This window comes from Salmo salar, chromosome ssa01 (genome assembly GCF_905237065.1).
Source record: "Salmo salar chromosome ssa01, Ssal_v3.1, whole genome shotgun sequence".
Taxonomy (NCBI): Eukaryota; Metazoa; Chordata; class Actinopteri; order Salmoniformes; family Salmonidae; genus Salmo; species Salmo salar.
Genome location: NC_059442.1, coordinates 61,256,523 through 61,284,477, shown reverse-complemented (window position 1 = coordinate 61,284,477; position 27,955 = coordinate 61,256,523). Strand labels below are relative to the sequence as shown.

Sequence of the window (27,955 nt, the reverse complement as noted above, 5' to 3'; positions counted from 1 at the left end):
CACAGACACCATTCAAACAGTTTTAGAATCTTTAGGGTGTTTTCTATCTGTCTATGTACTCTCCTAACATAATCTAATGTTTTGCTTTCGCTGTAAAGCCTTTTTGAAATCGGATAATGTGGTTACATCAAGGAGACGTGTATCTTTAAAATGGTGTAAAATAGTCGTATGTTTGAGAAAGTTGAATTATGACATTTTGTTGTTTTTCAATTTGCCGCCCTGATATTTCACTGGCTGTGTCACGCAGGTGGGATGCTACCGTCCCACCTAGCCCATAGAAGTTAACCCTAAACCCAAAAACCCCACTCCCCGCGGTTCCCCCACCATCACTGCCAGCCTTTCTAGTGGGTCTGGACAGGGTCCTGCAGGGAGAACAGCCATCCACTGGAAGCCAGGGCAGCCTTGCAGGTCGTGGTGGTACACCTGGTCAGGATCTCCTGGGCTCTGGGTAACGGGGGCACCTCGGGGGCAGCGGTGGGCATCTTACAGGACCCAGCCTGATATCTGGAGCTGGGGTTGGAGGAGAGGCTCTCATCTGGACTGCTGCGGCCACTGTCACTCTCCCCTTGCTGGGGTGAGGACATGGGGCTGTATGGTGGGCTCTGGGGCACCTCCTCACTGGAGCTGGAAAATGACACTCTGGAAAATGACACTCCGCCATGACACTCTGGCCCAGAGACTCACTGTCTGATGAACTGACGTCAGAGTCGGAGGACTCGGACCCGCTGATGCTGCTCTTGGGGATTGCCACAAACCTGTGCGCTACCATACCTGTCCATTTTCTGCGTCTCTGCAGCGTTGTCAGGTACTCCTGTCTCCACCTTTTCCAAAAGCTGTCAGCGAGACACTAGACCTGCTTCCACTGATTTCCATGAAGGGCTGTCTTGTTGAAGTATCCAGAAAGGGCTGAGGTAGTGATGGTCTTTTGTTTCAGTAACATTGAGGGTGTGAGAATGGCCGGCATGTCAGGGTCGGTTGACACTGACACTAGGGGTCTCGCATTGATTATTGCCATAACTTCAGAGATAAGAGTGCTCAAGACCTCATGTTTGAGACGAGTGGAGCCCATCTGAAACAGCATAGCATCTAGGATACGTCTGGCAACCCCAATGAGTCTCTCCCAAGAACCACCCATATGAGACGAGTGTGGGGGATTAAATATCCAAGTAAATCCCTTGTCTGAGAGGTATTTAGTCAGTTCTGAGTCATTTGTGCCAATTCCCAGTTCCCTGCAGGCACCATTAAAGTTTATACCTTGATCAGAGCATAGCACTTTTGCTGGACCACGGATAGAGAAAAAACGCCTCAGCGTGTTGATGAAGCTAGATGTGGATTAATAAGCTCAATATGGACTGCTCTGGTAGACATACATGTAATAAGCACCGCCCAGCACTTGGAGTCTGCACTACCACCTCTAATGCGACTAGTTATGACATTCCATGGTCCAAACACATCAAGTCCAACGCTGGTGAATGGTGGTTCAGATGTGAGTCTGTCTGCAGGCAAGTCAGCCATCTTTTGGTCAACCAACCTCCCTCTAACTTTGCAGCAGGTGACACACTTGTGAATGATACCAGAGACCAGACGTTTGCTCCCAATATTCCAGAAGCCTGCTGCTCGAATAGCTCCATCTGAAAACTGACGGCCCTGGTGAGCCACTTGCTCGTGATAATGTCTTACCAGCAGAGTGGCGACATGATGTGTCCATGGGATGATGAGAGGATATTTTTCGTCTTGTAACATGTCGGCAGAGGATAAGCGGCCTCCCACCCTCAGCAACCCATCCTCATCAATCACTGGGTTCAGCTTTTTGAGTGTACTTTGTTTTGGGAACTCTTTTCCTTTTTCACGGCATTTGAATTCCTCTTTGAAGGCTTCATGTTGCACACAGTGAATGATTGCTGTTTTGGCTTGTGACAACTCACTTGTACTGCATGATTTATTACAGTCATGCCAGCCTCTGCAGCTGGTGTTGTCCGCACCTTAATGGAAGGATCTGGCAACATGAATGAGTCGTGCTGTGACTCGATTGAGAGCTTTCCAGCTTGAGAACCTCCAGTTGAGCTCCAGAAACCTTAGTGGCAAAGGCAGTGACGTCTGGTCGAATCTCTGCATCTGCGTGAGGCTCTACAAGGTCAAGATGTATGGTCTCAGGCTCTTGTGGATAGTAAACACCAAATATGGGCAGATACCAGCGTTATTTGTCTCTCTCTAGTGGAGGAGAAGGGTCGTCTTGGTCGTTATCCAGCATCTTTTGTATGAAGTCAATAAAATGACGCTTCATGTCAGGCCTTTTGTCTAAAGTCCTGCAACGTGATGTGAGACGGTTCATGACCTCCTCCCTGTTATTAGGAAGGCGATGTCTAGTGGGGCGAAAGGGTAGTGGAACCACCCAGTTGTTTCCATTATCCTGGAAAACCTGTTCGTCCATAATGTCCAAAAAGGCTTTATCCTCCACTGATGGTGCTGGTTTATCATCGTCTTGTGTTTTGTCAAACACGGAACATCCCAGGCTGTCTGTGTTCACAGTTGTGCTTGGATCTCTAGAGTGCACTGTAGATGGAGAGATGTGTTTCTGAGCTACGCTGTTGTAGTTCTCTTTCACCTGAATGATGTTAGGGCAAGGGCTCAGATAGGATGTGCAACCATTTTGAAGTTTGTTTGTCCTGAACACGTTGACACTGGCTGGTCGGTGAGCTGTTCCCAGATAGACCTCACCCACGATGACCCACCCGAGGTCAAGTCGCTGTGCATAAGAAGTGTCGTGGGGCCCATTGATTTGCTCTCGTACCTTGTGTACCCTTAAGATGTCTCGTCCTAAGAGCAGGAGGAAGGGAGCATCTGGGTCCACAGCTGGAATTTTGTCCTTCACTGGTTGCAGATGGGGATGTTGATACGCAATGTCGGGGGAGGGAATCTCCATCCTATCGTCTGGCATCATATCACACTCTATCAGAGTAGGGAGAGTGAGCTGCATGTGTCCATCTATAGACTCCACTATGAAGTTGACGGCTCTCCTGCCTGAAGTCTCTGTTAACCCAGAACAGGTCTTCATGGTGTATGGAGCAGAGTTGTCATTGATGTTGAAGAGATTGAAAACTGTTTGCCAGAGATTTGTTGCTCTGTTCATCAAGCACTACAAACATTTTGACAGCTTTCTCTCTTTTCCCAGTTGGATAAGCTTTGACTAAGCATATTTTTGAACATGATCTTGGATTGACTGCTTCACCACAGATCTCGGTACACTTTGAAGTGATAGATAGAAGAGCATCGTCATCTTTCTCCCTGCCATGCTCTTTCTCTGCTGTAGTGGTGTCTGTATTTGAAGGGGCTGGGCCTGGATGCAGAGCAGAAAGATGTCTGTCGCTGTCGCCCTCAGAGCACTTGATTGACACCTTACAGGCTTTAGCTCTCGGCTGAGTTGACCCACAACATCGGAATCATATGCCATTCTCTTTGAGATATGAAACCCACAACACTTTTAAAGAGGATGAGGCTTGTTATGTATTGGGCAGTGATGGCCAGGGATTTCAACCTTTGTCTTACTGGGTTTGGTTTGGTGGTCTGAGGGCTCAGATGACACGTCTGTTTTGGATACAGTCACAGGTGTCTTGCTGTTGTACCTGGCAGGTTTCTCACTTTTCGTAGACGCCTGAGTAGTTGAGGTGAAGGGGGTGAAACTGGGGTCATTTCTATTTTTTGCCTGGTTCCTGATGAATCTCGAGAAGAACGAGAATGGTGGGAATGCTACCCGATAGTCCTCCTTGTATTTGGATCCCTGTGCTATCCATTTTTCTTGTAAACTGAATGGAAGTTTCTCTACTATAGGGTTTACCCCCCGAGATGTGTCCAGATAAGCGAGGTCTGGAAGGTACCCTTCTACTTTAGCACACTCCAGTTCGAGAAGAATGTCACCTAGTTCTCTTAGTTTGTGATTGTCTTTGTTAGACAGTTTTGGAAAATCATCAATTTTCTTCAACAGTGCATTCTCGATCACTTTGGGTGTACCATAGCACTCTTCTAGTCGTTGCTAGACCATGTTAAGCCCTGCTGTTGCGTTGAAAATATGGACAGATCTAATTCTCTTTGCTTGCTCAGACGACTCTGCCCCTAGCCACTTGGTAATTAGATCTAACTCTTCCCTGGCTGATGAATGCAAGTCTCTGGTCGCATTGAGAAAGGATGCTTTCCATGCCCAATCATTTTCAGGGCGATCATCAAACTTCAGGAGTCCGAAACTCACCATCTCACGGCGTAGGAGGTACTTGATGAGGTCTGGTGCCACTTGTGACTCAGGGAAGCTCTGTGTGTGTGACTGAAAGTGAGCTTGTTTTCCATTTCCACCATGCTGCTGTTCATTTCTGTTGAACTGAGAGTCTCTGCTCATGCTCCGTTGTTTGCTACTTTCTAGATTGTGGCATGTAGCTGGGTCAACACTAAGCTCTTGTGTCTCTACTTCAAACGGAAGTTTAACAAAGTAGGGCCTAGCATGTTGTTGCACATACTCACAAGTACATTGGACTGGACTTAAGGGCTGTGTCCCTGTATCCAGTTCTTTGCGAAGCTCTGTGCGTTCTGATCCTACAGCTTCTTCAAAGGCTGCAGCTTCAGCCAACGCAGCAGGAGCTGTTCTCTCAACTTGGAGAACATATAAACAAGCCTCGAGGTCAGCTTTTTGCTTCAGCAAGCTGGCCTCTATTTCTGCATCATAGAAGCTTCCTTCTCAGCATAGGAGACTTGAGCACGCTCTGCGTCTGCCTTGGTGCGTGCTTTGACGGCTGCAGAACTCGCCGTTGAGGATCTGCTTGACTGTTTTGATGACCTTGATCTTGTAGACTGAAACTTGGTCCCAATGTGTTGAAGAGGCTCCTCCATCTCTCTCTGTTGAACACTTGGCTCTGGTTGTTGCATCGTAGACTGCTGGTCTTCCGTAGGATCAGAGGCTTTGTTGGCTGATGAACGTAGAAACATAACCACCGTGTGCGGTTATTCTTGTGCTTGATCCCGCCGTGATGATGTTTTTTCACTTTTCTGCCCTGGAATTGCTTTCCCATGCAAAATTAGACAAATAGCTAACAACTAAGTCTTCAATGAAACTCCCAAGGCATGACTTTTCTTGAAATAATATATTGAAAACGTTTATGTTGTGTAACTGCAAAATACAGAAAATAATATACTTTAGTATTCAATTCACATCGACATACTGTAACTGTACATTATACATTTCAAGTTGAAGTTGCATAAATACAAAGCACGTGCCAAGGTACCATGTACTATATGGCATGATGCCAAACCATATAGCCAGTTGTTACTCATATGGTAATAGGCTAAGTCCTTTCATTACTCTAATAATGTGCAACCACCTCTGTACAATAACAAAGCATATTACACTAGAAACAGTAACAAAACTACAGTATTCTGAGTTTTACAATTTGTTTACATGACGCACGAGCAAAGTAATACAGCTGACGGCATACATGAAAGGCAAGGCAATTTGTGTGAGTAAATGCAACCAACTAACATTGATAAGTAAGCAATTCTATCAATAACAAGATTATCATCACTAGCAATATGCTTGAATCGAACGTACAAACAAATATTTTCCGAGGCCGAAGCGTGACAAGAAATAACTGCACCGAAAGACTTGCACCGTAGCGTTGTTTTTATCTGCTTCTCTGCATGTCTCTTCCTGTTTCCTTACATTCTTTCTAAGTACCAGAAAGCTCCACTGGGGGGCGATAAATACCATGGAACACAATGAAAATCCATTTTAACCACTGTAATAAAATAATCTGTTACCTTCTAACAGGATGGCAGCACACAGGTACTGTCCCGAAACGGATGAAACAAACAACTGGATTCATTATCCCTTTCATGCCCTGCCTCCTGTCCACTAACTGATATCTGAACAAGAAAGCCTCATCGAAATTGCAACAAGCGGTTCTGTGAAAATGTATTTAATCATGGATTGGGCTGCGCTCAGAGTATCCTGCCTTGGCAAATCGAGCTGTTAAGACACTGATGCAACCACGTACCTATGTGAGAGTGGATTCTCGGCCCTCACTAGCATGAAAACTAAATACAGTCACAGACTGTGTGGAAAATGATTTAAGACTGAGACTCTCTCCAATACAACCCAACATTGCCGTTTTAGGTGCATCCTTTCAAGCACACCCTTCTCATTAACCTGTGGTGAGTTATTCACAATTTTTGATGAACAAATAAGATTTTATATGTAAGACGGTTAAATAAAGAGCAAAATGATTGATTATTATTATTTGTGTCCTGGTCATGTAAAAGCTCTTTGTCACTTCCCACGAGCCGGGTTGTGACAAAACCTCACACTCATTCTTATGTTTAATAAATGTATCGTATAGTGTTACAATGATGGCAAAAAACAACATTTGAGAGTGCGCTGACCCTGGTGCTAGAGGGTTGAGGTTGAATGTTTGAAGGGGTATGGGACTATAAAAGTTTGGGAACCACTGATCTAGATAGTTTTAGAGGATGACTAAACTACTTGTATTAACTGCCTTTATTAATACATAGCTACCTTGTTTTCCATTAAAATATGTGTTCGCTCTCTCATGAGGAAGGCAATCATGCAGGCAGGAGAGGAGGGTTGTCACTAATTACCACAGCCACAAAGCTTTTAAAAAAGTTCTCTGTAGCAGGCTGTAGCTAGGAAACTACTGTGACTGACAGGTGAATCCACCTGTCGCAGAGAGTGTGTGGGTTCCCGAGAGAAATCACAGGGACAGGGTTGTTTTCACTAGACAAAACAAAGGCAAACGGGCTGAAATTGGTGGAGGTATGTCAACTTGTCCAATAACCTGCTTTGAAAGTGGTGTGGCGACGCAACACCAGATTGAAAAGTACTGGGTCAAATGCTGCATCGTCACACGTCTTTGTTATGTCAGTTGAGTTGAATCAATGAATCACAGCCCATGTTGTTGGGTAGACTTCCAGCTTTTACTTCCTGCCGTGCTTGTATAGTCCCAGTCGGTATTCACATAATAATAAGGAATTCCCCTCGACCACGCCCACAAATTGGGCAAAACCAACATTCTTTCCTATTGACCTCCATTGTAAAAGAGGCAATATCGTCGTCGATTTTTTTGTTATACAGAAATAACTAAACGTGATGAAAAGCTGCTGTGTTGTTCAATATACACTACCATTCAAAAGTTTGGAGTCACTTGGAAATGTCCGTGTTTTTGAAAGAAAGCAAATGTTTTGTCCATTAAAATAACATAAAATTGATCAGAAATACACTGTAGACATTGTTAATATTGTAAATGACTATTGTAGCTGGAAACGGCAGATTTTTTATAAAATCTCTACTTAGGAGTACAGAGGCCCATTATCAGCAGCCATCACTCCTGTGTTCCAAAGGCACGTTGTGTTAGCTAATCCAAGTTTATCATTTTAAAAGGATAATTGATCATTAGAAAACCCTTTTGCAATTATGTTAGCACAGCAGAAAACTGTTGTTCTGATTAAAGAAGCAATACAATTGGCCTTCTTTAGACTATTTGAGTATCTGGGGCATCAGCATTTGTGGGTTTGATTACGGGCTCAAAATGGCAAGAAACAAAGACCTTTCTTCAAAAACTTGTCAGTCTATTCTTGTTCTGAGACATTAATGCTATTCCATGTGAGAAATTGCCAAGAAACTGAAGATCTCGTACAACGCTGTGTACTTCTCCCTTCACAAAACAGAGCAAACTGTCTCTAACCAGAATAGAAAAAGGAGTGGGAGGCCCCGGTGCACAACTGAGCAAGAGGACAAGAACATTAGATTGTCAAGTTTGAGAAACAGACGCCTCACAAGTCCTCAACTGGCAGATTCATTAAATAGTACACACAAAACAGTATTTCTGATCATTTGGATGTTATTTTAATGGACACATTTTTTTAGCTTTTCTTTCAAAAACAAGGACCCCAAACTTTTGAATGGTAGTGTACATGTAGCCAGGTAAACAATCCCAACCTATGTTTCGCAATACTCCCACATAGGGAAATAGAGCCTGCAAGAAGAGCCCTGTGGGGTCAGGTTATTCGTTGTGGGAAATGTGGGGACACAGTGTCCAGGTCGACAAAATGTAGTCGCTATGTGTGGAAAATATTTAATCACAGGTAAGGCATTTAACTTGTTTAGTATAGTCTGTTTGTAACTCCACTTACTCCACACAACGTTCTTTCTTTTACTAGGGCTGTTGTGGTGACCATATTACCACCACACCGGCATTCCTGAGTCATGACCGCAGTAAAATTCCACATGACCGTTGAGTCACGGTAATCTCCTTTTATGTACTCTGGATATGCTTTGGTAGTATCCAATTTACTAACTACCATCAGGGCCTATTCGCCTGGGCTCTATTGTCTATTCAGGGCTCTATTGTCCCTCTAACCACTCTGACATCAATGCAAATGCAATCGAAAATCACATCAAACTCTTATCATGAAAACAATCGGCATATCATACTTTTAAAACTCACCTCACTGTGATGACCAATTTGAAGAAAGTTCAACAGCAGGTTGAAACAGTGTAAAACATAGTTGTTGTGGATGTTGTTTCAATGCCTAACACACTGAAATGGACAGCGCTTTCTAAGGTGATAATTTATTCAAAACACCCATAAGCATATTAGAGCTTATGCATATGCATAAGTATGAGGACACCTGCTCATCGAATATCTCATTCCTAAAACATGGGCATTAATATGGAGTTGGTCCCCCCTTTGCTGATTTAACAGCCTCCACTCTTCTGGGAAGGCTTTCCACTAGATGTTGGAACATTGCTAAGGGGACTTGCTTCCATTCAGCCACAAGAGCATTAGTGAGGTTGGCACTGATGTTGGGCGATTAGGCCTGGCTTACAGTCGACGTTCCAATTCATCCCAAAGGTGTTTGATGGGGTTGAGGTCAGGGCTCTGTGCAGACCCTTTCCAGTTCATTCACATCAATCTCGACAAACCACTTCTGTATGGTCCTCGCGTTGTGCATGGGGGCATTGTCTTGCTGAAACAGGAAAGTGCCTTCCCCAAACTGTTGCAACAAAGTTGGAAGCACAGAATCATCTAGAACGTCCTTGTATGCTGTAGCGTTAAGGTTTCCCTTCACTGGAGCGAAGGGGCCTAGCACCTAATCATGAAAAAGAACCCCAAACCCAGATTTGTCCCTCGGACTGCTAGATGGTGAAGCGTGATTCATCACTCCTGAGAACACGTTTCCACTGCTCCAGAGTCCAATGGCGGCGAACTTTACACCACTCCAGCCGACGCCTGACATTGCTCATGGTGACCTTAGGCTTGTGTGCGGCTGCTATGCGCTTCAGCACTCGGCAATCCCTTTCTGTTAACCTGTTGTGGCCTACCACTTTGTGGCTGATCCGTTGTTGCTGCTAGATGTTTCCACTTCACAATAACATCACTTACAGTTGACCAGGGCAGCTCTAGCTGGGCAGAACTGACTTGATGAACTGACTTGTAGGAGAGGTGGCATCCCCTGACGGTGCCACATTGAAAGTCACTGAGCTCTTCAGTAAGGCTGTTCTACTGCCAATGTTTGTCTATGGCGATTGCATGGCTTTGTGCTCGATTTTATACACCTGACAGCAACAGGTCTGGCTGAAATAGCCAAATACACAAATTTGAAGGGGTGTCCACATATATTTGTATATATAGTGTATCCCCTGACGATGGCATTTTTTCAATACAGACTCCTTTTGTCATACAGTATTCCATATAAGCCACCCAGACCTTATGAAAGTTGCACAGTATAACCTTAATATTGTAATAAAACAAATCTAGTGATACAGTGCATTCTTGACTTTTTCCACATTTTCTTACTTTACAGCCTTATTCTAAAATGGATTAAATATTTTTAAAAATTGTCATCAATCTACACACAATATCCCATAATGACAAAGCAGGTTTTTTTAGACGTTTTTGCACATTTATGAAAAAAATGTAACGAAAATATTAGTATTCAGTACTTTGTTGAATCACCTTTGGCAGCAATTACAGCCTCAAGACTTCTTGCGTATGATGCTTTAAGCTTGGCACATCTGTATTTGGGGAGTTTCTCCCATTCTTCTCTGCAGATCCTCTCATGCTCTGTCAGGTTGGACAGAGAGCGTCGGTACACACCTATTTCCAGGTCTCTCCAGAGATGTTTGATCCGGTTCATGTCCGGGTTCTGGCTGGGCCACTCAAGAACATTCAGAGACTTGTCCCCAAGCCACTCCTGCATTGTATTGGCTGTGTGCTTAGGGTCGTTGTCCTGTTGGAAGGTGAACCTTCGCCCCAGTCTGAGGTCCTGAGTACTCTGGAGCAGGTTTAGATCAAGGTTCTCTCTGTACTTGGCACCGTTCATCTTTCCCTCGATCCTGACTAGTCTCCCAGTCCCTGCCACTGAAAAACATCCACACAGCATGATGTTGCTACCACCATGCTTCACCTTAGGGATGGTGCCAGGTTTCCTCCAGATGTGTCGCTTGGAATTCAGGCCAAAGAGTTCAATCTTGGTTTCATCAGACCAGAGAATCTTGTTTCTCATGGTCTAAGAGTGGGCTTTCATGTGCCTTTTACTGAGGAGTGCCTTATGTCTGGCCACTCTACCATAAAGGCCTGATTGGTGGAGTGCTGCAGAGATGGTTGTCCTTCTGGAAGGTTCTCCCATCTCAACAAAGGAACTCTGGAGGAACTCACCTCCCTGACCAAGGTCCTTCTCCCCTGATTGCTCAGTTTGGCCGGGCGGCCAGCTCTAGGAAGAGTCTTGTTGTTTCAAACTTTTTCCAGTAAAGAATGATGGAGGCCACTGTATTCTTGGGGACCTTCAATGCTGCAGAAATGTTTTGGTACCCTTCCCCAGATCTCTACCTCCGCACAGCCCTGTCTCGGCACTCTACGGACAATTCCTTCGACCTCATGGCTTGGTTTTTGCTCTGACATGCACTGTCAACTGTGGGACCTTAAATAGACAGGTGTGTGCCTTTCCAAATCATGTACAATCGATTGAATTTACTACAGGTGGACTCCAATGAAGATGTAGAAACATCTTAAGGATGATCAATGGAAACAGGATGCACCTGAGCTCAATTTCGAGTCTCATAACAAAGGGTATCAATACTTTGGTAAATAAGGTATTTCAGTTTTTTTATACATTTGCTAAAATGTCTAAAAACCTGTTTTCGATTTGTCACTATGAGGTATTGTGTGCAGATTGACGAGGGAAAAAAAATAACCTGACAAAATGGGAAAAAAGTCAAGGGGTCTGAATACTCTCCGAATGCACTGTACATAACTTGACATTTCTTCCATCCATTGTTTTAAGATGACCAACCTTCCAATTAATGGCATAGATTTCTTAGCTGCTATAACTGCTAGGTTACACAGTTTCTTCTGTTAACAGTCTCCAGTATCAACATTTCCAAGCAAACAAAAATAGGAGAATCTGTAGACATGCTGACATAAAATAACATACTCTTTGCCAGAATTCTGCCAGCCTTCACAAGACCATGACTTATGCAGCAGAAGAATACAATTTCTGAGTGCATGATATTGCATGATATTCAGTGTCATTGGCATATAGTACGTTCTATGGATGGTCTTAAACTGCAGTACTTTATGTCTGAGATGATATGAACATGACTGGGCATTCTAAAATATCTGTATCCATTTATCATCATCAATAGCGTCTCCCAGGTCTTCCTCACAGTTTTGTATGACGTGTTTTGTGTCATCAGGAAAAGCATATCAGTTTGGATATCAACTTTAGAGGTTTGTCAGACTGCCTTAAAATAGTTTCAATCTTTGAAGCTTCTTGCTTTTCCAGTGTTTGCTGCACAGAGAAAATGAAGTGTTATGTTGGCAAAAACCCCACTCTGCGCTGTCACAGACTGGTCTTCCCTGGCTGCCAGACCCTGATGAGACCCCTGTCACTATCTGATCCTGCTCAGATGAGGCATGACAAAGAATTACCTTGGTGTACATTTATACATTATATTATCCATGAATAGAATCAATGGTTCAATATTCCCAGATCCCTGACTGTAGCCTAGCCATGAGCTCAAGATGGAACTTTATATCCATTCACTGATTGTTACAATATACTACAGAATTCACTTGAGCTCCGTAGACTGGTTTTCTCTGGCTATCTGACCCTACAGGGACACCTGTCACTATCTGATCCTGCTAAGACATGATGAGAATAGTGGTGTGTACTGACTGTGCACCATGACAGTGACGCCTGTAACCTGTTTATACCATGTCAGTGTGAAAAGTAAGTAATTAGCTAGGGAAACTGACAAATCAATAACTGAACAATAAAAACTCATATTGTGCTGAAAAAACGTCAAAATATCTGTCTTTTGGCTAGCTCTAGCTAATGGTACATCATCAAATTTACTTCTGTTGAAACGGGATGAAACAAAGGCTACAAAACATTTACATATACAGTACAGCTGTTAGATACTGCTACCTGACAGATAGCTAGAGGCTAGGTAGAGCTAAAGTGGCTGTGGTAGCTACTAGCTAGCTAACTAGCTGCTGGGAGTTCATTCACTTCAGTCAAAAGGGGATGAAACATTAGCTAACATAACCTGTCAGTTACACTACTAGCTCAGCACTTGGAATACATACTTTTTTTCTGTCAAACAGCAGTTACCTTGTCCTCTATATCAGTCAACTAAAGAGTAGCCAGTTTATGCTCTGCTTGCTTTTACAATTTGGAGAAAAAGCAGCACGCTCTGTGGTGTTCATGCTGTCCTAAATCCAGCTTTTGTAATTGGACAGTGAGCATTGTAGGCTATTTTGGCACCGTGTTTCCGGGGCTAGACCCTAAAAGTCCGGAGCAGGGCCAGCTAGCCCACTTTAGAATGTGCAGGTGTGAACACTCACTTAGCACGGGGCTAAAATCTCCCATAGCCCTGGGCTAAAGTGTGAATGTGCCTTATGTAAACTCCTATGTATGCTGTGTAGGTGGATGTTGTCCATAGACACTAAAAGGTTACTATCAAGCACATGTCTAATGATAGCAAATATCTCTGTCTAGTTTAAAAGAGAATCTTCCATGTAACTGATACGATGGGTGAGGCTTTATTGTTCTCTCGCTCTGTGTGTGTGTGTGTGTGTGTGTGTGTGTGTGTGTGTGTGTGTGTGTGTGTGTGTGTGTGTGTGTGTGTGTGTGTGTGTGTGTGTGTGTGATGTCATCACTACTCTCCCTGGTCCCAGGATTGGCAATTACATCACATCTAGGCCTGTGAGATGTCAGCCGGTTATTGTCATGCAAAAGATTGCCGGTGTCACGGTAATTGACAGTTGGTTCATAAACATGAACCAACAACATCGCCTAGGGCTATACCTTCTCTCCCAGACTCATGGATAGACATTTTGGAGAGTAGCATAAGGTAACCAGTCCATCCAGTATGCATAATAATACAGTCCACACTAATTTTGGAGCATAGGCTAGACCAATTATCTTAAATCAGTTGTGTTTTATGTGTTCCTGCCATGCGTAATATGCTGTTATGCTATGTATTGTATAACGGCACAATTAGGGTTGCAAAGGGTCGGAAACTTTCCAGTAAATTTTTCTGGAAATTTTCCGGAAATCTTTCATGGTAAGTTAAGCCCGGAAATCTTGGGAATTTTGCTTAAATTCATCGAAAAAGTTAGCTTATAACAGTGAACCTTTTTTGTGGGATACACATAAGGAAATTCTAGGTCTTGTGGCATATTTTGATTAAACTATCCCCAATTCAATGGAATTGCAACCCTCTGCATGCACAGTGCATTCTTCCATCACATGTACAGCATGTACTAATGAGATGCTATTGAGCCCACACTACTACACTGTCTGAGCCAAGGACTACATGCTTTCTGGTTGTGATTACAATACTGGATGGGGTGAATATATTTTATATGACATACATGATTTTTTGCTAATTAGTAAATAGTAGCCTACAGCAAAATCTGTTTAAATCATTTCTAACTTGTTAACAATTTCTGCTAGTTAGTTTTTGCTACCATGTGGATTTTAGCTTGCTTGAGCCTGCTAACTGAGGAGTGTTAATTCACCTGTTTCCATACATGTTTCATTTTAAAACATTTATCTTACAAAGGAGTTGTTCATTTTGACTGCTTAACTATTTATCTGTACATCGAATTGTATTTGGGTTTTTTTACAATTTTTTTTATAATCTTTACCGGAAAATGACACAGGCACTATCTGATGTGTGGAGACATTTCACTGCAGCTAATGTAGAAGGAAAAGCTGTGTACATTTGCAAATACTGTGCCAAATCATATGGGAAGAATGCAACAAAGATGCAGAATCATTTGGCCAAGTGCATAAAGTTCCCTCAGCAGTCACAACAAGCAACCTCTGAAAGTCCCTCTACTTCTATTCGAGGTGAAAATAATGAATCAGACACCTTATCGATAGCAACAGCTCATGGTCCTCCTGGAATCAGAAGTTTTCCCTGTAGCTCAGTTGGTAGAGCATGGTGTTTGCAACACCAGGGTTGTGGGTTCGATTCCCACGGGGGGCCAGCACAGAAAAAAAAAAATAAATAATAATGTATGAAATTGTATGAAATGTATGCATTCACTACTGTAAGTCGCTCTGGATAAGAGCGTCTGCTAAATGATGTAAATGTAAATGTTTTTTGGACTCAATGGAGGAACGTAGTCAGAGAAATGCTGATAAATGTTCTTCGCCCAGCATACACCCCACCAACCAGACATGCTTTATCTACTCATTTGCTAGATACAGAGTTCAACAGAGTTAAAGTGAAGGTCAAACATATCATAGAGAAAGCAGACTGTATTGCAATCATCTCTGATGGGTGTTCGAATGTTCGTGGGCAAGGAATAATTAACTACATAATATCCACCCCTCATCCAGTATTCTACAAAAGCACAGACAAGAGGGGCAACAGACACACCGGTCTCTACATTGCAGATGAGCTGAAGGCAGTCATCAATGACCTTGGACCACAGAAGGTATTTGCACTGGTGACAGACAATGCTGTGAACATGAAGGCTGCTTGGTCTAAAGTGGCGTCCTACCCTCACATCACACCCATTGGCTGTGCTGCCCTTGCATTTATTTCTGCTCCTCAAGGACATCATGCCACTGAAAACAAAGGATCAACTCTACAAGAGAGCCAAGGAAATGGTTAGGTATGTGAAGGGTCATCAAGTTACAACAGCAAATCTACCTCACCAAGCAAAGTGAGAAGAATAAGAGCACCACATTGAAGATGCCCAGGAACACCCATTGGGGTGATGTTGTCATCATGTTTGACAGTCTCCTGGATGGGAAGGAGTCTCTCCAAGAATGGCCATATCTCAGTCTGCCAATATGGACAGCCCCATCAAGAGGATCATCCTGGATGATGTATTTTGGGAGAGAGTGGTAAGCAGCCTGAAACTCCTGAAACCTATAGCAGTGGCCATTGCACGGACTGAGGGAGACAATGCCATCCAGTCTGATGTTCAGACTCTGCTTGCAGATGTAAGAGAAGATATCCGTACAGTCCTGCCCACTTCACTGTTGCTCCAAGCAGAGGAAACTGCAGTTCTGAAATACATCAAAAAGTGTGAAGACTTCTGCCTGAAGCCCATACATGCCGCAGCGTACATGTTGGACCCCAAGTATGCTGGCAAGGGCATCCTGTCTGGTGCGGAGATCAACAAGACCTATGGTTTCATCACTACCGTGTCTCGCCACCTTGGCCTGGATGAGGGCAATGTTATTGGCAGTCTGGCGAAGTACACATCCGAACAAGGGGTTTGGAATGGAGATGCAATATGGCCATCGTGCTAACATATCTCATCAGCCACCTGGTGGAAGGGACTTTGTGGATTAGAGGCTCTTTCCCCTGTTGCCTCCATCATCCTCCAAATCCCACCAACATCAGCCACCTCAGAGCGCAACTGGGTTTTTTTGGGGTACACACACACCAAAGCATGCAACTGACTGACCAATACAAGGGTTTATAAATTGGTGGCCATCCGGGAAAATGTGAGTCTTTTTGAGCCTAACAACGAGCCATCCTCAACAAGGTTGGAAAGTGACAGTAAAGATGAGGCCTCAGAGTCTGATGTTCAAAAGGTAAACATTGAGGAGTTCCAGGGAGAAGACATGGAAGCCTGAGAGGAAGACAACCAAAGCTTTAGTTTCTAGGCTATCATTTTACAGATGTATGTTGAAAACTTTTTGGGGAGATGCGATGGATCATTGGGGATCATTCAATATTCACTTACTTTTGTTGTTCAGTGAAATCATCCCATGTGAAGAGTCAACTCATTTAATTGAAATGCAATTCGTAACTAAATATATTTTTTTAATTCTATTGGAAGGATATAATCATTTGCAATTATGTCTACTTTTGATAAGGTAAAAGGTTTATGTTTCTGTCACCATATGATATGGTAAATATATCCAACGCAAAAAAACATCTACATTTAAATGGTATTAATATTAATTTGCATATATTTCCGTTAATTCCCATATATTCCCATATATTCCCTTTAATACGCACGGAAAGTTTCCATCTCTGAATATTCCCCAAAATGTGCAACCCAAGACACAATCATAATTTTTATTCCGTTTTTTTTTTTTTTGTGTTCTGGCTTGTGCTCATAAGCCTATACATATGCATAAGATTTAAAATGCGTATGGGGTTTTGAATTAATCATCACCTTGGAATGCGCTGTCCATTTCGTTGTCAGGCTTTGAAACAACATCCACAACAACCATGTTTTACACTCAGTTTCAACCTGCTGTTGAACTTCTTTATTCAAATTATCATCATAGTGAGGTGTTTTAAACGTACGATAGGCCTACTGTTTTGCTGGTAAGTGTTTGATGTGATTTTCGATTGCATTTGCCTTGATGTCAGAGTGGTTAGAGGGACAATAGAGTCCTGAGTACCAGGCCATTAGGACCTGATGATCGTTAGCAAGTTGGGTACTACTAACACGTGTCCAGAGTGCATAAAAGGAGATTACTTAAATGGTCACGTGGAATTTTACTGCAGTCATGACTCATGATTGCTGGTGTGGCTGTAATATGGTATGGTCACAGCTACAGCCCTATACATATCTCCATAGTAACTCCAGCTCCTGAGTGCATTCTGGCTCATTGAACAGGCCTCTACTGCCTCTACTCCACAACAGAAAATAATTTTGCGTGAATATGTGTATGTACGTGTAAGGTGCAGTCAGAAAGTATTCAGAGCCCTTGACTTGTTCCAACGTTACAGCCTTATTCTAAAATGGATTAAATAAAACATTTTCCTCACCAATCTACAGACAATGTCAAAGTGAAGACAGGTTTTTATACATTTTTGCACATTATAAAAATAAAAAGCAGAAATACCTTATTTACTTAAGTTTTCAGACCCTTTGCTATTAGACTCCATTTATCATACTTGAGATGTTTCTACAACTTGTTTGGAGTCCACCTGTGGTAATTTCAATTGATTGTACATGATTTGGAAAGGCACACACCTGTCTATTTAAGGTCCCACAGTTGGCAGTGCATGTCAGAGCAAAACCAAGCCCTGAGGTTGAAGGAATTGTCCGTAGAGTGCTGAGACAGGATTGTGTAGAGGCACAGATCTGGGGAAGGGTACCAAAACATTTCTGCAGCATTGCAGCCAGGTCCCCAAGATCACAGTGGCCTCCGTCATTCTTAAATGGAAGAAGTTTGGAACCACCAAGACTCTTCCTAGAGCTGGGCACCCGGCCAAACTGAGCAATTGGGGGAGAAGGGCCTTGGTCAGGGAGGTGACCAAGAACCCGATGGTCACTCTGACAGAGTTCCAGAGTTCCTCTGTGTAGATGGGAAAACCTTCCAGAAGGACAACCATCTCTGCAGCACTCCACCAATCAAGCCTTTATGGTAGTGCCCAGATGGAAGCCACTCCTCAGTAAAAGGCACATGAAAGCCCACTTGGAGATTGCTAAAAGGCACCTAAAGGACTCTCAGACCATGAGAAACAAGATTCTCTGGTCTGATGAAACAAGATTGAACTCTTTGGCCTAAATGTCAAGTGTCACGTCTGGAGGAAACCTGGCACCATCCCTACATGGTGGTAGCAGCATCATGCTGTGGGGATGTTTTTCAGCGGCAGGGATTAGAAGACTAGTCAGGATCGAGGGAAAGATGAACAGAGTAAAATAAAAGTGCAGAAAATTCTTGATGTAAACCTGCTCCAGAGTGCTCAGGATCTCAGATTGGGGTGAAGGTTCACCTTCCAACAGGACAACGACCCTAAACACACAGCCAAAACAACGCAGGAGTGGCTTCGGGACAAGTCTCTGAATGTCCTTGAGTGCCCCAGCCAGAGTCCGGACTTGAAACCAATCAAACATCTCTGGAGAGACCTGAATATACCTGTGCAACGACGCTCCCCAACCAACCTGACAGAGCTTGAGAGGATCTGCAGAGAAGAATGGGAGAAACTCCCCAAATACAGGTTTGCCAAGCTTGTAGCGTCATACCCAAGAAGACTCGAGGCTGTAATCGTTGGCAAATGTGCTTCAACAAAGTGCTGTGTGAAGGGTCTGAATACTTTTGTAAATGTGATATTTCAGTTATTTTGTTTTAATACATTTGCAAAAATGTCTAAAAAACAGTTTTTGCTTCGTCATTATGGGGTATTGTGTGTAGATTGATGAGGAAAAAAAACGTTTAATCAATTTTAGAATAAGGCTGTAACGTAACAAAATGTGGAAAAAGTCAAGTGGTCTGAATACTTTCCGAATGCACTGTATGTGTGTGTGCGTGCATGCTTGCATGTGTTTGTGTGTGTGATCGGCGTGCGCCCATCCAAAAAGCAGCAGGAACCTATCTGAAGTCTATGATGTCAGCTGTGTTTGACTTGTTGTGTTCCTGTTACCCATGGCTGTGTCCTGTCATGGAGAACACCTCTCAGTCCCGTCATGGAGAACACCTCTCAGTCCCATAACATGTACAGTGGGGGAAAAAAGTATTTGATCCCCTGCTGATTTTGTACGTTTGCCCACTTACAAAGAAATGATCAGTCTATAATTTTCATGGTAGGTTTATATGAACAGTGAGAGACAGAATAACAAAACAAAAAAATCCAGAAAAACACATGTCAAAAATGTTATAAAATGATTTGCATTTTAATGAGGGAAATAAGTATTTGACCCCTCTGCAAAACATGACTTAGTACTTGGTGGCAAATCCCTTGATGGCAATCACAGAGGTCAGACGTTTCTTGTAGTTGGCCACCAGGTTTGCACACATCTCAGGAGGGATTTTGTCCCACTCCTCTTTGCAGATCTTCTCCAAGTCATTAAGGTTTCGAGGCTGACGTTTGGCAATTCGAACCTTCAGCTCCCTCCACAGATTTTCTATGGGATTAAGGTCTGGAGACTGGCTAGGCCACTCCAGGACCTTAATGTGCTTCTTCTTGAGCCACTCCTTTGTTGCCTTGGCCGTGTGTTTTGGGTCATTGTCATGCTGGAATACCCATCCACGACCCATTTTCACTGCCCTTGCTGAGGGAAGGAGGTTCTCACCCAAGATTTGACAGTACATGGCCCCGTCAAATGATGTGGTGAAGTTGTCCTGTCCCCTTAGCAGAAAAACACCCCCAAAGCATAATGTTTCCACCTCCATGTTTGACGGTGGAGATGGTGTTCTTGAGTTCATAGGCAGCATTCCTCCTCCTCCAAACACGGCGAGTTGAGTTGATGCCAAAGAGCTCCATTTTGGTCTCATCTGACCACAACACTTTCACCAGTTGTCCTCTGAATCATTCAGATGTTCATTGGCAAACTTCAGACGGGCATGTATATGTATTCTTGAGCAGGGGGACCTTGCGGGTGCTGCAGGATTTCAGTCCTTCACGGCGAAGTGTGTTACCAATTTTTTTCTTGGTGACTATGGTCCCAGCTGCCTTGAGATCATTGACAAGATCCTCCCATGTAGTTCTGGGCTGATTCCTCACCGTTCTCATGATCATTGCAACTCCACGAGCTGAGATCTTGCATGGAGCCCCAGGCCGAGGGAGATTGACAGTTCTTTTGTGTTTCTTCCATTTGAGAATAATCGCACCAAATGTTGTCACCTTCTCACCAAGCTTCTTGGCGATGGTCTTGTAGCCCATTCCAGCCTTGTGAAGGTCTACAATCTTGTCCCTGACACCCTTGGAGAGCTCTTTGGTCTTGGCCATGGTGGAGAGTTTGGAATCTGATTGATTCATTGCTTCTGTGGACAGGTGTCTTTTATACAGGTATCAAGCTGCACTTAGGAGCACTCCCTTTAAGAGTGTGCTCCTAATCTCAGCTCGTTACCTGTATAAAAGACACCTGGGAGCCAGAAATCTTTCTGATTGAGAGGGGGTCAAATACTTACTTCCCTCATTAAAATGCTAATCAATTTATAACATTTTTGACATGCGTTTTTCTCGATATTTTTGTTGTTATTCTGTCTCTCACTGTTCAAATGAACCTAACATTAAAATGATAGACTGATAATTTCTTTGTCAGTGGGCAAACACACAAAATCAGCAGGGGATCAAATACTTTTCCCCCCACTGTAAAGTCAGCTCTGACTGTTCAGTGCTCAGTCGTCCAGCCTAATGGGACATGTGTCTTCAAACAGAGAGAGCCTCTACAGTGTTTTGGTATGGGAAGTAAAGGAGAGGAAGAGAGAGAGAGAGAGAGAGAGAGAGAGAGAGAGAGAGAGAGAGAGAGAGAGAGAGAGAGAGAGAGAGAGAGAGAGAGAGAGACTTTCTGATGTAGCCAAGGTTGAAATAAACACTTCAGATCATAAAATAGAATATTGTCCTACAAAGAGGAAATTCTCTGCAGTCTTACAAACACACAAGGACAGACATATTCCATTATATTTATTTATAGGATCTGTATTCATAATCTATGATTACAGTCACACAACATGGACCCTTCCTAGGTTCCCTGCTCAGTGTCGATGTGTCTTCATCCTATCCGCATGCTCCTCAACATTTACAGTAGACAGGCGAGCAAAGCTGTGATTTTACCGGTTTTGATCAATATAGTAAGGGCTATTATTAGCAGGCATCGCCAAATCGTAATGTCGTGCCCTGTTGCATCTTGGGAGCTGCGTTGAATTGGAGGCGGTGGCTTGAGGACATGGTGACCCAGATGAATGAGCCGCCGGAATGATCACCCCAGGGCCTCTGGAGCATTCCACTGCTGACTGTGTTGTCGTAGGAACGCTCCTAATGATTTCATAACTACAGTGTCTCATCTTATTCTGACATACCAAGCTAGGATTGGTTGGAATTTGAGTTTCTGAGTTCTGGTATCTGATAATTCGAATTGGGCTGAGCTCTGTGTGAGCTCTGAGCTATGTGTCCTATGTGACACATTCCATGAACTGTGTGCCTTGCAGCTCCAATCTAGCCTCACACAACAGATATATCCAGTTGTTTATCATGGAAAGCATTAGCTCCATTGTTAACATTTTTGTTGGTGGCCCACTCTTTTATGGTATGCAAAACTTACAGTGTAATTTTAACTCTTAACAATGCTCTATCTTTCCATCCCAGGTTATGACATCTCCAGCCTTACTACTGAGGAGGGTGCCAGATGGGAGAGTCGGAGGCTACTACAGGAGACCTGGGACAACGAGACAGACCTTCTGTTGGACCCCCCGTCCAAAAACTGCACTGAGCCAGGTAGGGCAGGCCCCGCTTTTGAAGTTGTGATTCAACTTTTGGTTGCCAGGTTGGTGAAACTATTGGCCAAGCGAGAAATTCTGTAGTGGAGTCAAATTGAAGCTTTGGAATTAGTATACATGGGAGTCCCATGTGGGATTCCTGCAGGATATAGGGAAGACTGGAGTAGAGATGAAATAAAATAAATTAAGGGGGATTGTAAATTCAGACAGGTAGGGATAGACTTACAGATAGGGCTGTGACGATTATGGAATTTTTGGTAATGATTCATTGTCATGCAAATTACCATGGTTATTGTCATCACTGTCATTTTTTTGAAAAATGTTTGGAGCTTGTAATACATCATAATGCATCTTTAAAAATGTGCCTCAACATACCTAATGAATACAACACACCCCTATCTCAACCGCTCAGAACATTTGGTAATTAAGCTTCTCCTCCTGGCTGTGCCTTTCTGCTCATGAAATGATAATCAACATTTCCCACTTTATTTAAAAAAGAAAAAATACTATTAGGTAAAATATATCTATTTGAATCCCCCCCTTATCCTAAAATGAATTTATTAAGATTATTATGACAATTATTTGTTTAAGTTCACGGTTATTGTCCATAATTGACGGTTTCACAATTATACAATACTTATATACAATACAGTGGGTATTATAACTATTCACCCCCCTTGGATTTTTTTTACATTTTGTTGCTTTACAAAGTCGGAATGAAATAGATTCAATTGTATTTTTTTTCATTGAGCTACACAAAGTACTGCATAAGAATTACAAATTAATACAAATTAAATAACTAAAATATGGTAATTACATAAGTATTCACCCCTTTGTTTAGGCAAGCCTAATTAGTTCAGGAGTAAAATTTGGATTAACAAATCACATAATATGTTGGACTCACTCTGTGAAATAAGAGGGGTTGACATGATTTATTAATGACTACGCCTTCCTCTGTCCCCATTCATACAACATCTGTAAGATCCCTCATCTAAGTATTGAATTTCAAGCACAGATTCAACAATAAAGACGAGGGAACTATTCGAAAGCCTCATAAAGAAGGGCAGTGATTGTTAGATGGATAACAATAACAAATCAGACATTGAATATCTCTTTAAGCATCATCAAGTTAATAACTATGCTGTGGATGATGTATTAAACCACCCTGACACTTCAAAGATGTATTTAGACATCCTTCTGAACTGAGCTGCAGGACAAGAAGGAAACTGCTCTGGGATGTCAGTTGTGTGTGTATAATTGTGCAACCGTCAAGCTGTAATGTGAATTGAAAAGAAGAACACTTTCTCCATCCTGCTCCTCAGACTCTTCTTCATAGGGCCATAGTACCTTCCCAAGAAGTAGAGCTTTACAGCTGATAGCCTCCTGTCCATCTGTTGTTTTTTATTACCTTTATTTAACTAGGCAAGTCAGTTAAGAACAAATTCTTATTTACAATGATGGCCTACACCAGCCAAACCCTAACCCAGACGACACTGGGCCAATTGTGCACTGCCCTATGGGACTCCCAATCACAGCCGGTTGTGATACAGCCTGGAATCAAACCAGGGTCTGTAGTGATGCCTCTAGCTCTGAGATGCAGTGCCTTATACCGCTGCGCCACTCGGGAGCCCTGCAATCAGATGAGTCTCTATGGAATTCATTTATTGCTGATGCTTACAAGTCAACAGGAATGCGTTTGACACTTAGAATTTTTTTCAACAGTTTTTTCGTTGAGTGACAGTTTCATGTAGCAAATATAGAAAAAAATATAGACAAAAACCTTGACTATAACACTGAAAATAAACCCAAATTCTGAATCAGGTCCAGAGTAACACAAATCTCCCTTTAATGCTCCATGTCCACACGGGTCAATGGAAACAAGACCTGAACAATTAGCACTTTCAATTCCCACGGTCAGCATGGCTACAGCTGACACACAGGAAAACTCTCGCACACTGGCAGTCAAGCAGTCAGGCGGAGTATGTGTGTGTGCATGTGTGCGTGAATATGTCTGTTACTGTACAGTCGTGGCCAAAAGTTTTGAGAATGACACAAATATTACTTTTCACAAAGTCCGCTGCCTCAGTTTGTATGATGGCAATTTGCATATACTCCAGAATGTTATGAAGAGTGATCAGATGAATTGCAATTAATTGCAAAGTCCCTCTTTGCCATGCAAATGAACTGAATCCCCCAAAAACATTTCCACTGCATTTCAGCCCTGCCACAAAAGGACCAGCTGACATCATGTCAGTGATTCTCTCGTTAACACAGGTGTGAGTGTTGACGAGGACAAGGCTGGAGATCACTCTGTCATGCTGATTGAGTTCGAATAACAAACTGGAAGCTTCAAAAGGAGGGTGGTGCTTGGAATCATTGTTCTTCCTCTGTCAACAATGGTTCCCTGCAAGGAAACACATGCCGTAATCATTGCTTTATACAAAAAGGGCTTCACAGGCAAGGATATTGCTGCCAGTAAGATTGCACCTAAATCAACCATTTATCGGATCATCAAGAACTTCAAGGAGAGCGGTTCAATTGTTGTGAAGAAGGCTTCAGGGCGCCCAAGAAAGTCCAGCAAGCGCCAGGGCCGTCTCCTAAAGTTGATTCAGCTGCGGGATCGGGGCACCACCAGTACAGAGCTTGCTCAGGAATGGCAGCAGGCAGATGTGAGTGCATCTGCACGCACAGTGAGGCGAAGACTTTTGGAGGATGGCCTGGTGTCAAGAAGGGCAGCAAAGAAGCCACTTCTCTCCAGGAAAAACATCAGGGACAGACTGATATTCTGCAAAAGGTACAGGGATTGGACTGCTGAGGACTGGGGTAAAGTCATTTTCTCTGATGAATCCCCTTTCCGATTGTTTGGGGCATCCGGAAAAAAGCTTGTTCGGAGAAGACAAGGTGAGTGCTACCATCAGTGCTGTGTCATGCCAACAGTAAAGCATCCTGAGACCATTCATGTGTGGGGTTGCTTCTCAGCCAAGAGAGTGGGCTCACTCACAATTTTGCCTAAGAACACAGCCATGAATAAAGAATGGTACCATCACATCCTCCGAGAGGAACTTCTCCCAACCATCCACGAACAGTTTGGTGACGAACAATGCCTTTTCCAGCATGATGGAGCACCTTGCCATAAGGCAAAAGTGATAACTAAGTGGCTCGGGGAACAAAACATCGATATTTTGGGTCCATGGCCAGGAAACGCCCCAGACCTTAATCCCATTGAGACCTTGTGGTCAAACCTCAAGAGGCGGGTGGACAAACAAAAACCCACAAATTCTGACAAACTCCAAGCATTGATTATGCAAGAATGGGCTGCCATCAGTCAGGATGTGGCCCAGAAGTTAATTGACAGCATGCCAGGGTGGATTGCAGAGGTCTTGAAAAAGTTCTGGAAGGAATAAGGCCACAAGCTATAAAAGACTCAATGAGAATTGACATTTGACTGGATCCAGTGAGTAGAATGAGATCTGATATGTTGTGAGATCATCGTCAATGTGTAATCATTACTAATGAAGCGAATGGACGTCCACATTAATCTGTGATGATGAATCTCTGATCTCTCGCTTTCTATACATACATAGCCTGGTCTAATGGCCCAAGTTGAGAGATGTTTAAGGATGTTGGATTGGAGGAGTAGTGGAAAGGAGAGCGAGAGCTAGAGAGATAAGGGGGGAGAATGATCAAGAGGGAGTGAGAGAATGAGAGAGGAAGAGAGACAGAGACAATGATCAAGAGGGGGTGAGAGATAGATGAGACGGGCTCTTTTGTGCAGAAAGCAGGAAGAATCCCTATTAAAATAATTCCAGCGTTTCAGGATGCAAAGCGTGATTAAGCGGAAAACAGGCTATTAAGTATTTCTGTCTAAATATAACTCCCATATAACTTACTCAGATAGAGCAGGGGTTGGAAGCAGGCAATAGGATAAAGAGCTGTCTAGAGCATATGAGAATGTGTGTGTGCGTGTGTGTGTGTGTGTGTGTGTGTGTGTGTGTGTGTGTGTGTGTGTGTGTGTGTGTGTGTGTGTGTGTGTGTGTGTGTGTGTGTGCGCGCATTCGGCTTAGGTGTGGGTTTGGTTTGTGTGTGTGCGCGTTGTATCTAGGACAAGGGCGAGTTTTGGGAGGCGGTGTGTTAACAGTGAGATCAAGAGATTGCTTGGCAGAATGCAGTCTCATAAAGCCCCAGGATTCCACATGGAAAACCCTCACACATACAAGGGCCCAGAAAAACACACACGCCCACGGAAAAACACACACACGCCCACGGGCAATGCAAACACACGCCCACGGGCAATGCAATGCAAACACACAGAGTGCCGTTGTCAGAGTTAGAATACTGCTTACATATCTGCATATCCTCACAACACCCACCAATTGAAGGCAGTCAATTCAGGAAGTAAAATAATTAAATTACAATTCAAACATCGAAAAAAGGGCATTTATTTTCATTGACGTCTCCATAAACTGAAAAGTAGAAGCTATTTACAAAAATTCTAAAAAATGTATTTATAAAATTACAAATAAAAAATCATATCACCTGAATTAACTGCATTCAATTCGAATTGAGCCCAACTCTGATGTAACGCATGCGTAGCACATAATGCTAACACACACACACACACACACACACACAACTGACATCCCTGAGCAGTTTCCTTCTTGTCCTGCAGCTCAGTTCAGAAAAACGACTAAATAAATCTGATGTGTCTGGGTGGTTTAATACATCATCCACAGAATAATGATTTACTTGATGATGCTTAGCGAGATATTCAATGTCTGATTTGTTATTGTTATCCATCTAACAATCACTGCCCTTCTTTATGAGGCTTTCGAATAGTTCCCTCGTCTTTATTGTTGAATCTGTGCTTGAAATTCAATACTTAGATGAGGGATCTTACAGATGTTGTATGAATGGGGACAGAGGAAGGCGTAGTCATTAATAAATCATGTCAACCCCTCTTATTTGACAGAGTGAGTCCAACATATTATGTGATTTGTTAAACAAAATTTGACTCCTGAACTAATTAGGCTTGCCTAAACAAAGGGGGTGAATACTTATGTAATTACCATATTTTAGTTATTTAATTTGTATTCATTTGTAATTGTTATGCAGTATTTTGTGGAGATCAATGATTTTTTTGAAATTGAATCTATTTCATTCCGACTTTTTAAAGCAACAAAATGTTTTTTTTTTAAATCCAATACTTATGATACCCATTGTATTGTATGTAAGTATTTTTAAAAAATTGACTTTATTTACCTAGGGCTGGCACAATTATTATGTAATTGTGTAAAGGTCAGGTGGTAATGTGAATTGAAAAGAAAAATACTATTTGCCATCATGCTACTCAGACTCTTCTTCAGAGGGCCATAGTACTTTCCCTTACAGCTGATTGCCTCCTGCTTCAAGGTGGGCAACTGTCGGGTGAATGTCGCACTCTAGGTAGTGGTCGAGACGTAGCAAGTACCCAAGTATACATTTGAGTATTATGTGTAGCCGACTGTATTTTTACAAAACGTGTAGTAAGTGTGAAGTGGCTCTATGTTAGATTCTCAGAGAGTTGTGCAGTGACTCTGCTCTGTGCTGTGTATCCCTGTAATTGGCCTCACAGTGGCTTGATCAATGACACCCTTTTCTCCTCTAGCATCTCTCACAGACATCTACAACATACAGAGCCCCCACCACCGTTCCTTCATTATGCAGGATCTCAGTGTGGTCTTTCAGATTAGAGATAAACATGTTTACGTCACCTAGATTCTCCTCTCCTCACTTACTGCAAACAAAAAAGAGGCAGACACCTCATTAGAATGCCTCTCTGAGTGTGTGTGTGTGTGTGTGTGTGTGTGTGTGTGTGTGTGTGTGTGTGTGTGTGTGTGTGTGTGTGTGTGTGTGTGTGTGTGTGTGTGTGTGTGTGTGTGTGTGTGTGTGTGCGTGTGTGCGCGTGTGTGTGTGTGTGTGTGTGTGTGTGTGTGTGTGTGTACTTGTCCTTTCCTTGCTGCAAGTTTCACATTAACAGCTGCTAACATCATTCCCCCCAAACTAAAGACAGTTAGTCAGCACACATTAACTTGTTACAATACTTGTTACAATGGAATTAACTTGGACTATAGTAGAAGGCACTTAACCTTCTCTGGCAACGTCCATAGCAAGAATACATGATTGAGACAAAACAAAATTAACTGTCATTTCTTCTCAAATGACCATAAACGGTAAGTGTCTCCAAGGTGTGTGCAGTATCAAA

The 27,955-nt window shown here is 42.9% G+C and overlaps 1 protein-coding gene across 1 annotated transcript in view; it reads left to right on the top strand.

The window, feature by feature from the left end:
• LOC106607058 (sodium/potassium/calcium exchanger 3) overlaps nt 1-27,955 on the top strand; it is a 167,452-nt gene that overhangs the window by 44,981 nt on the left and 94,516 nt on the right. Inside the window, exon 2 of the mRNA XM_014203625.2 lies at nt 21,584-21,712. Coding sequence (XP_014059100.1) covers nt 21,584-21,712 — 129 coding nt within the window. The remainder of the gene's footprint in view (nt 1-21,583; nt 21,713-27,955) is intronic.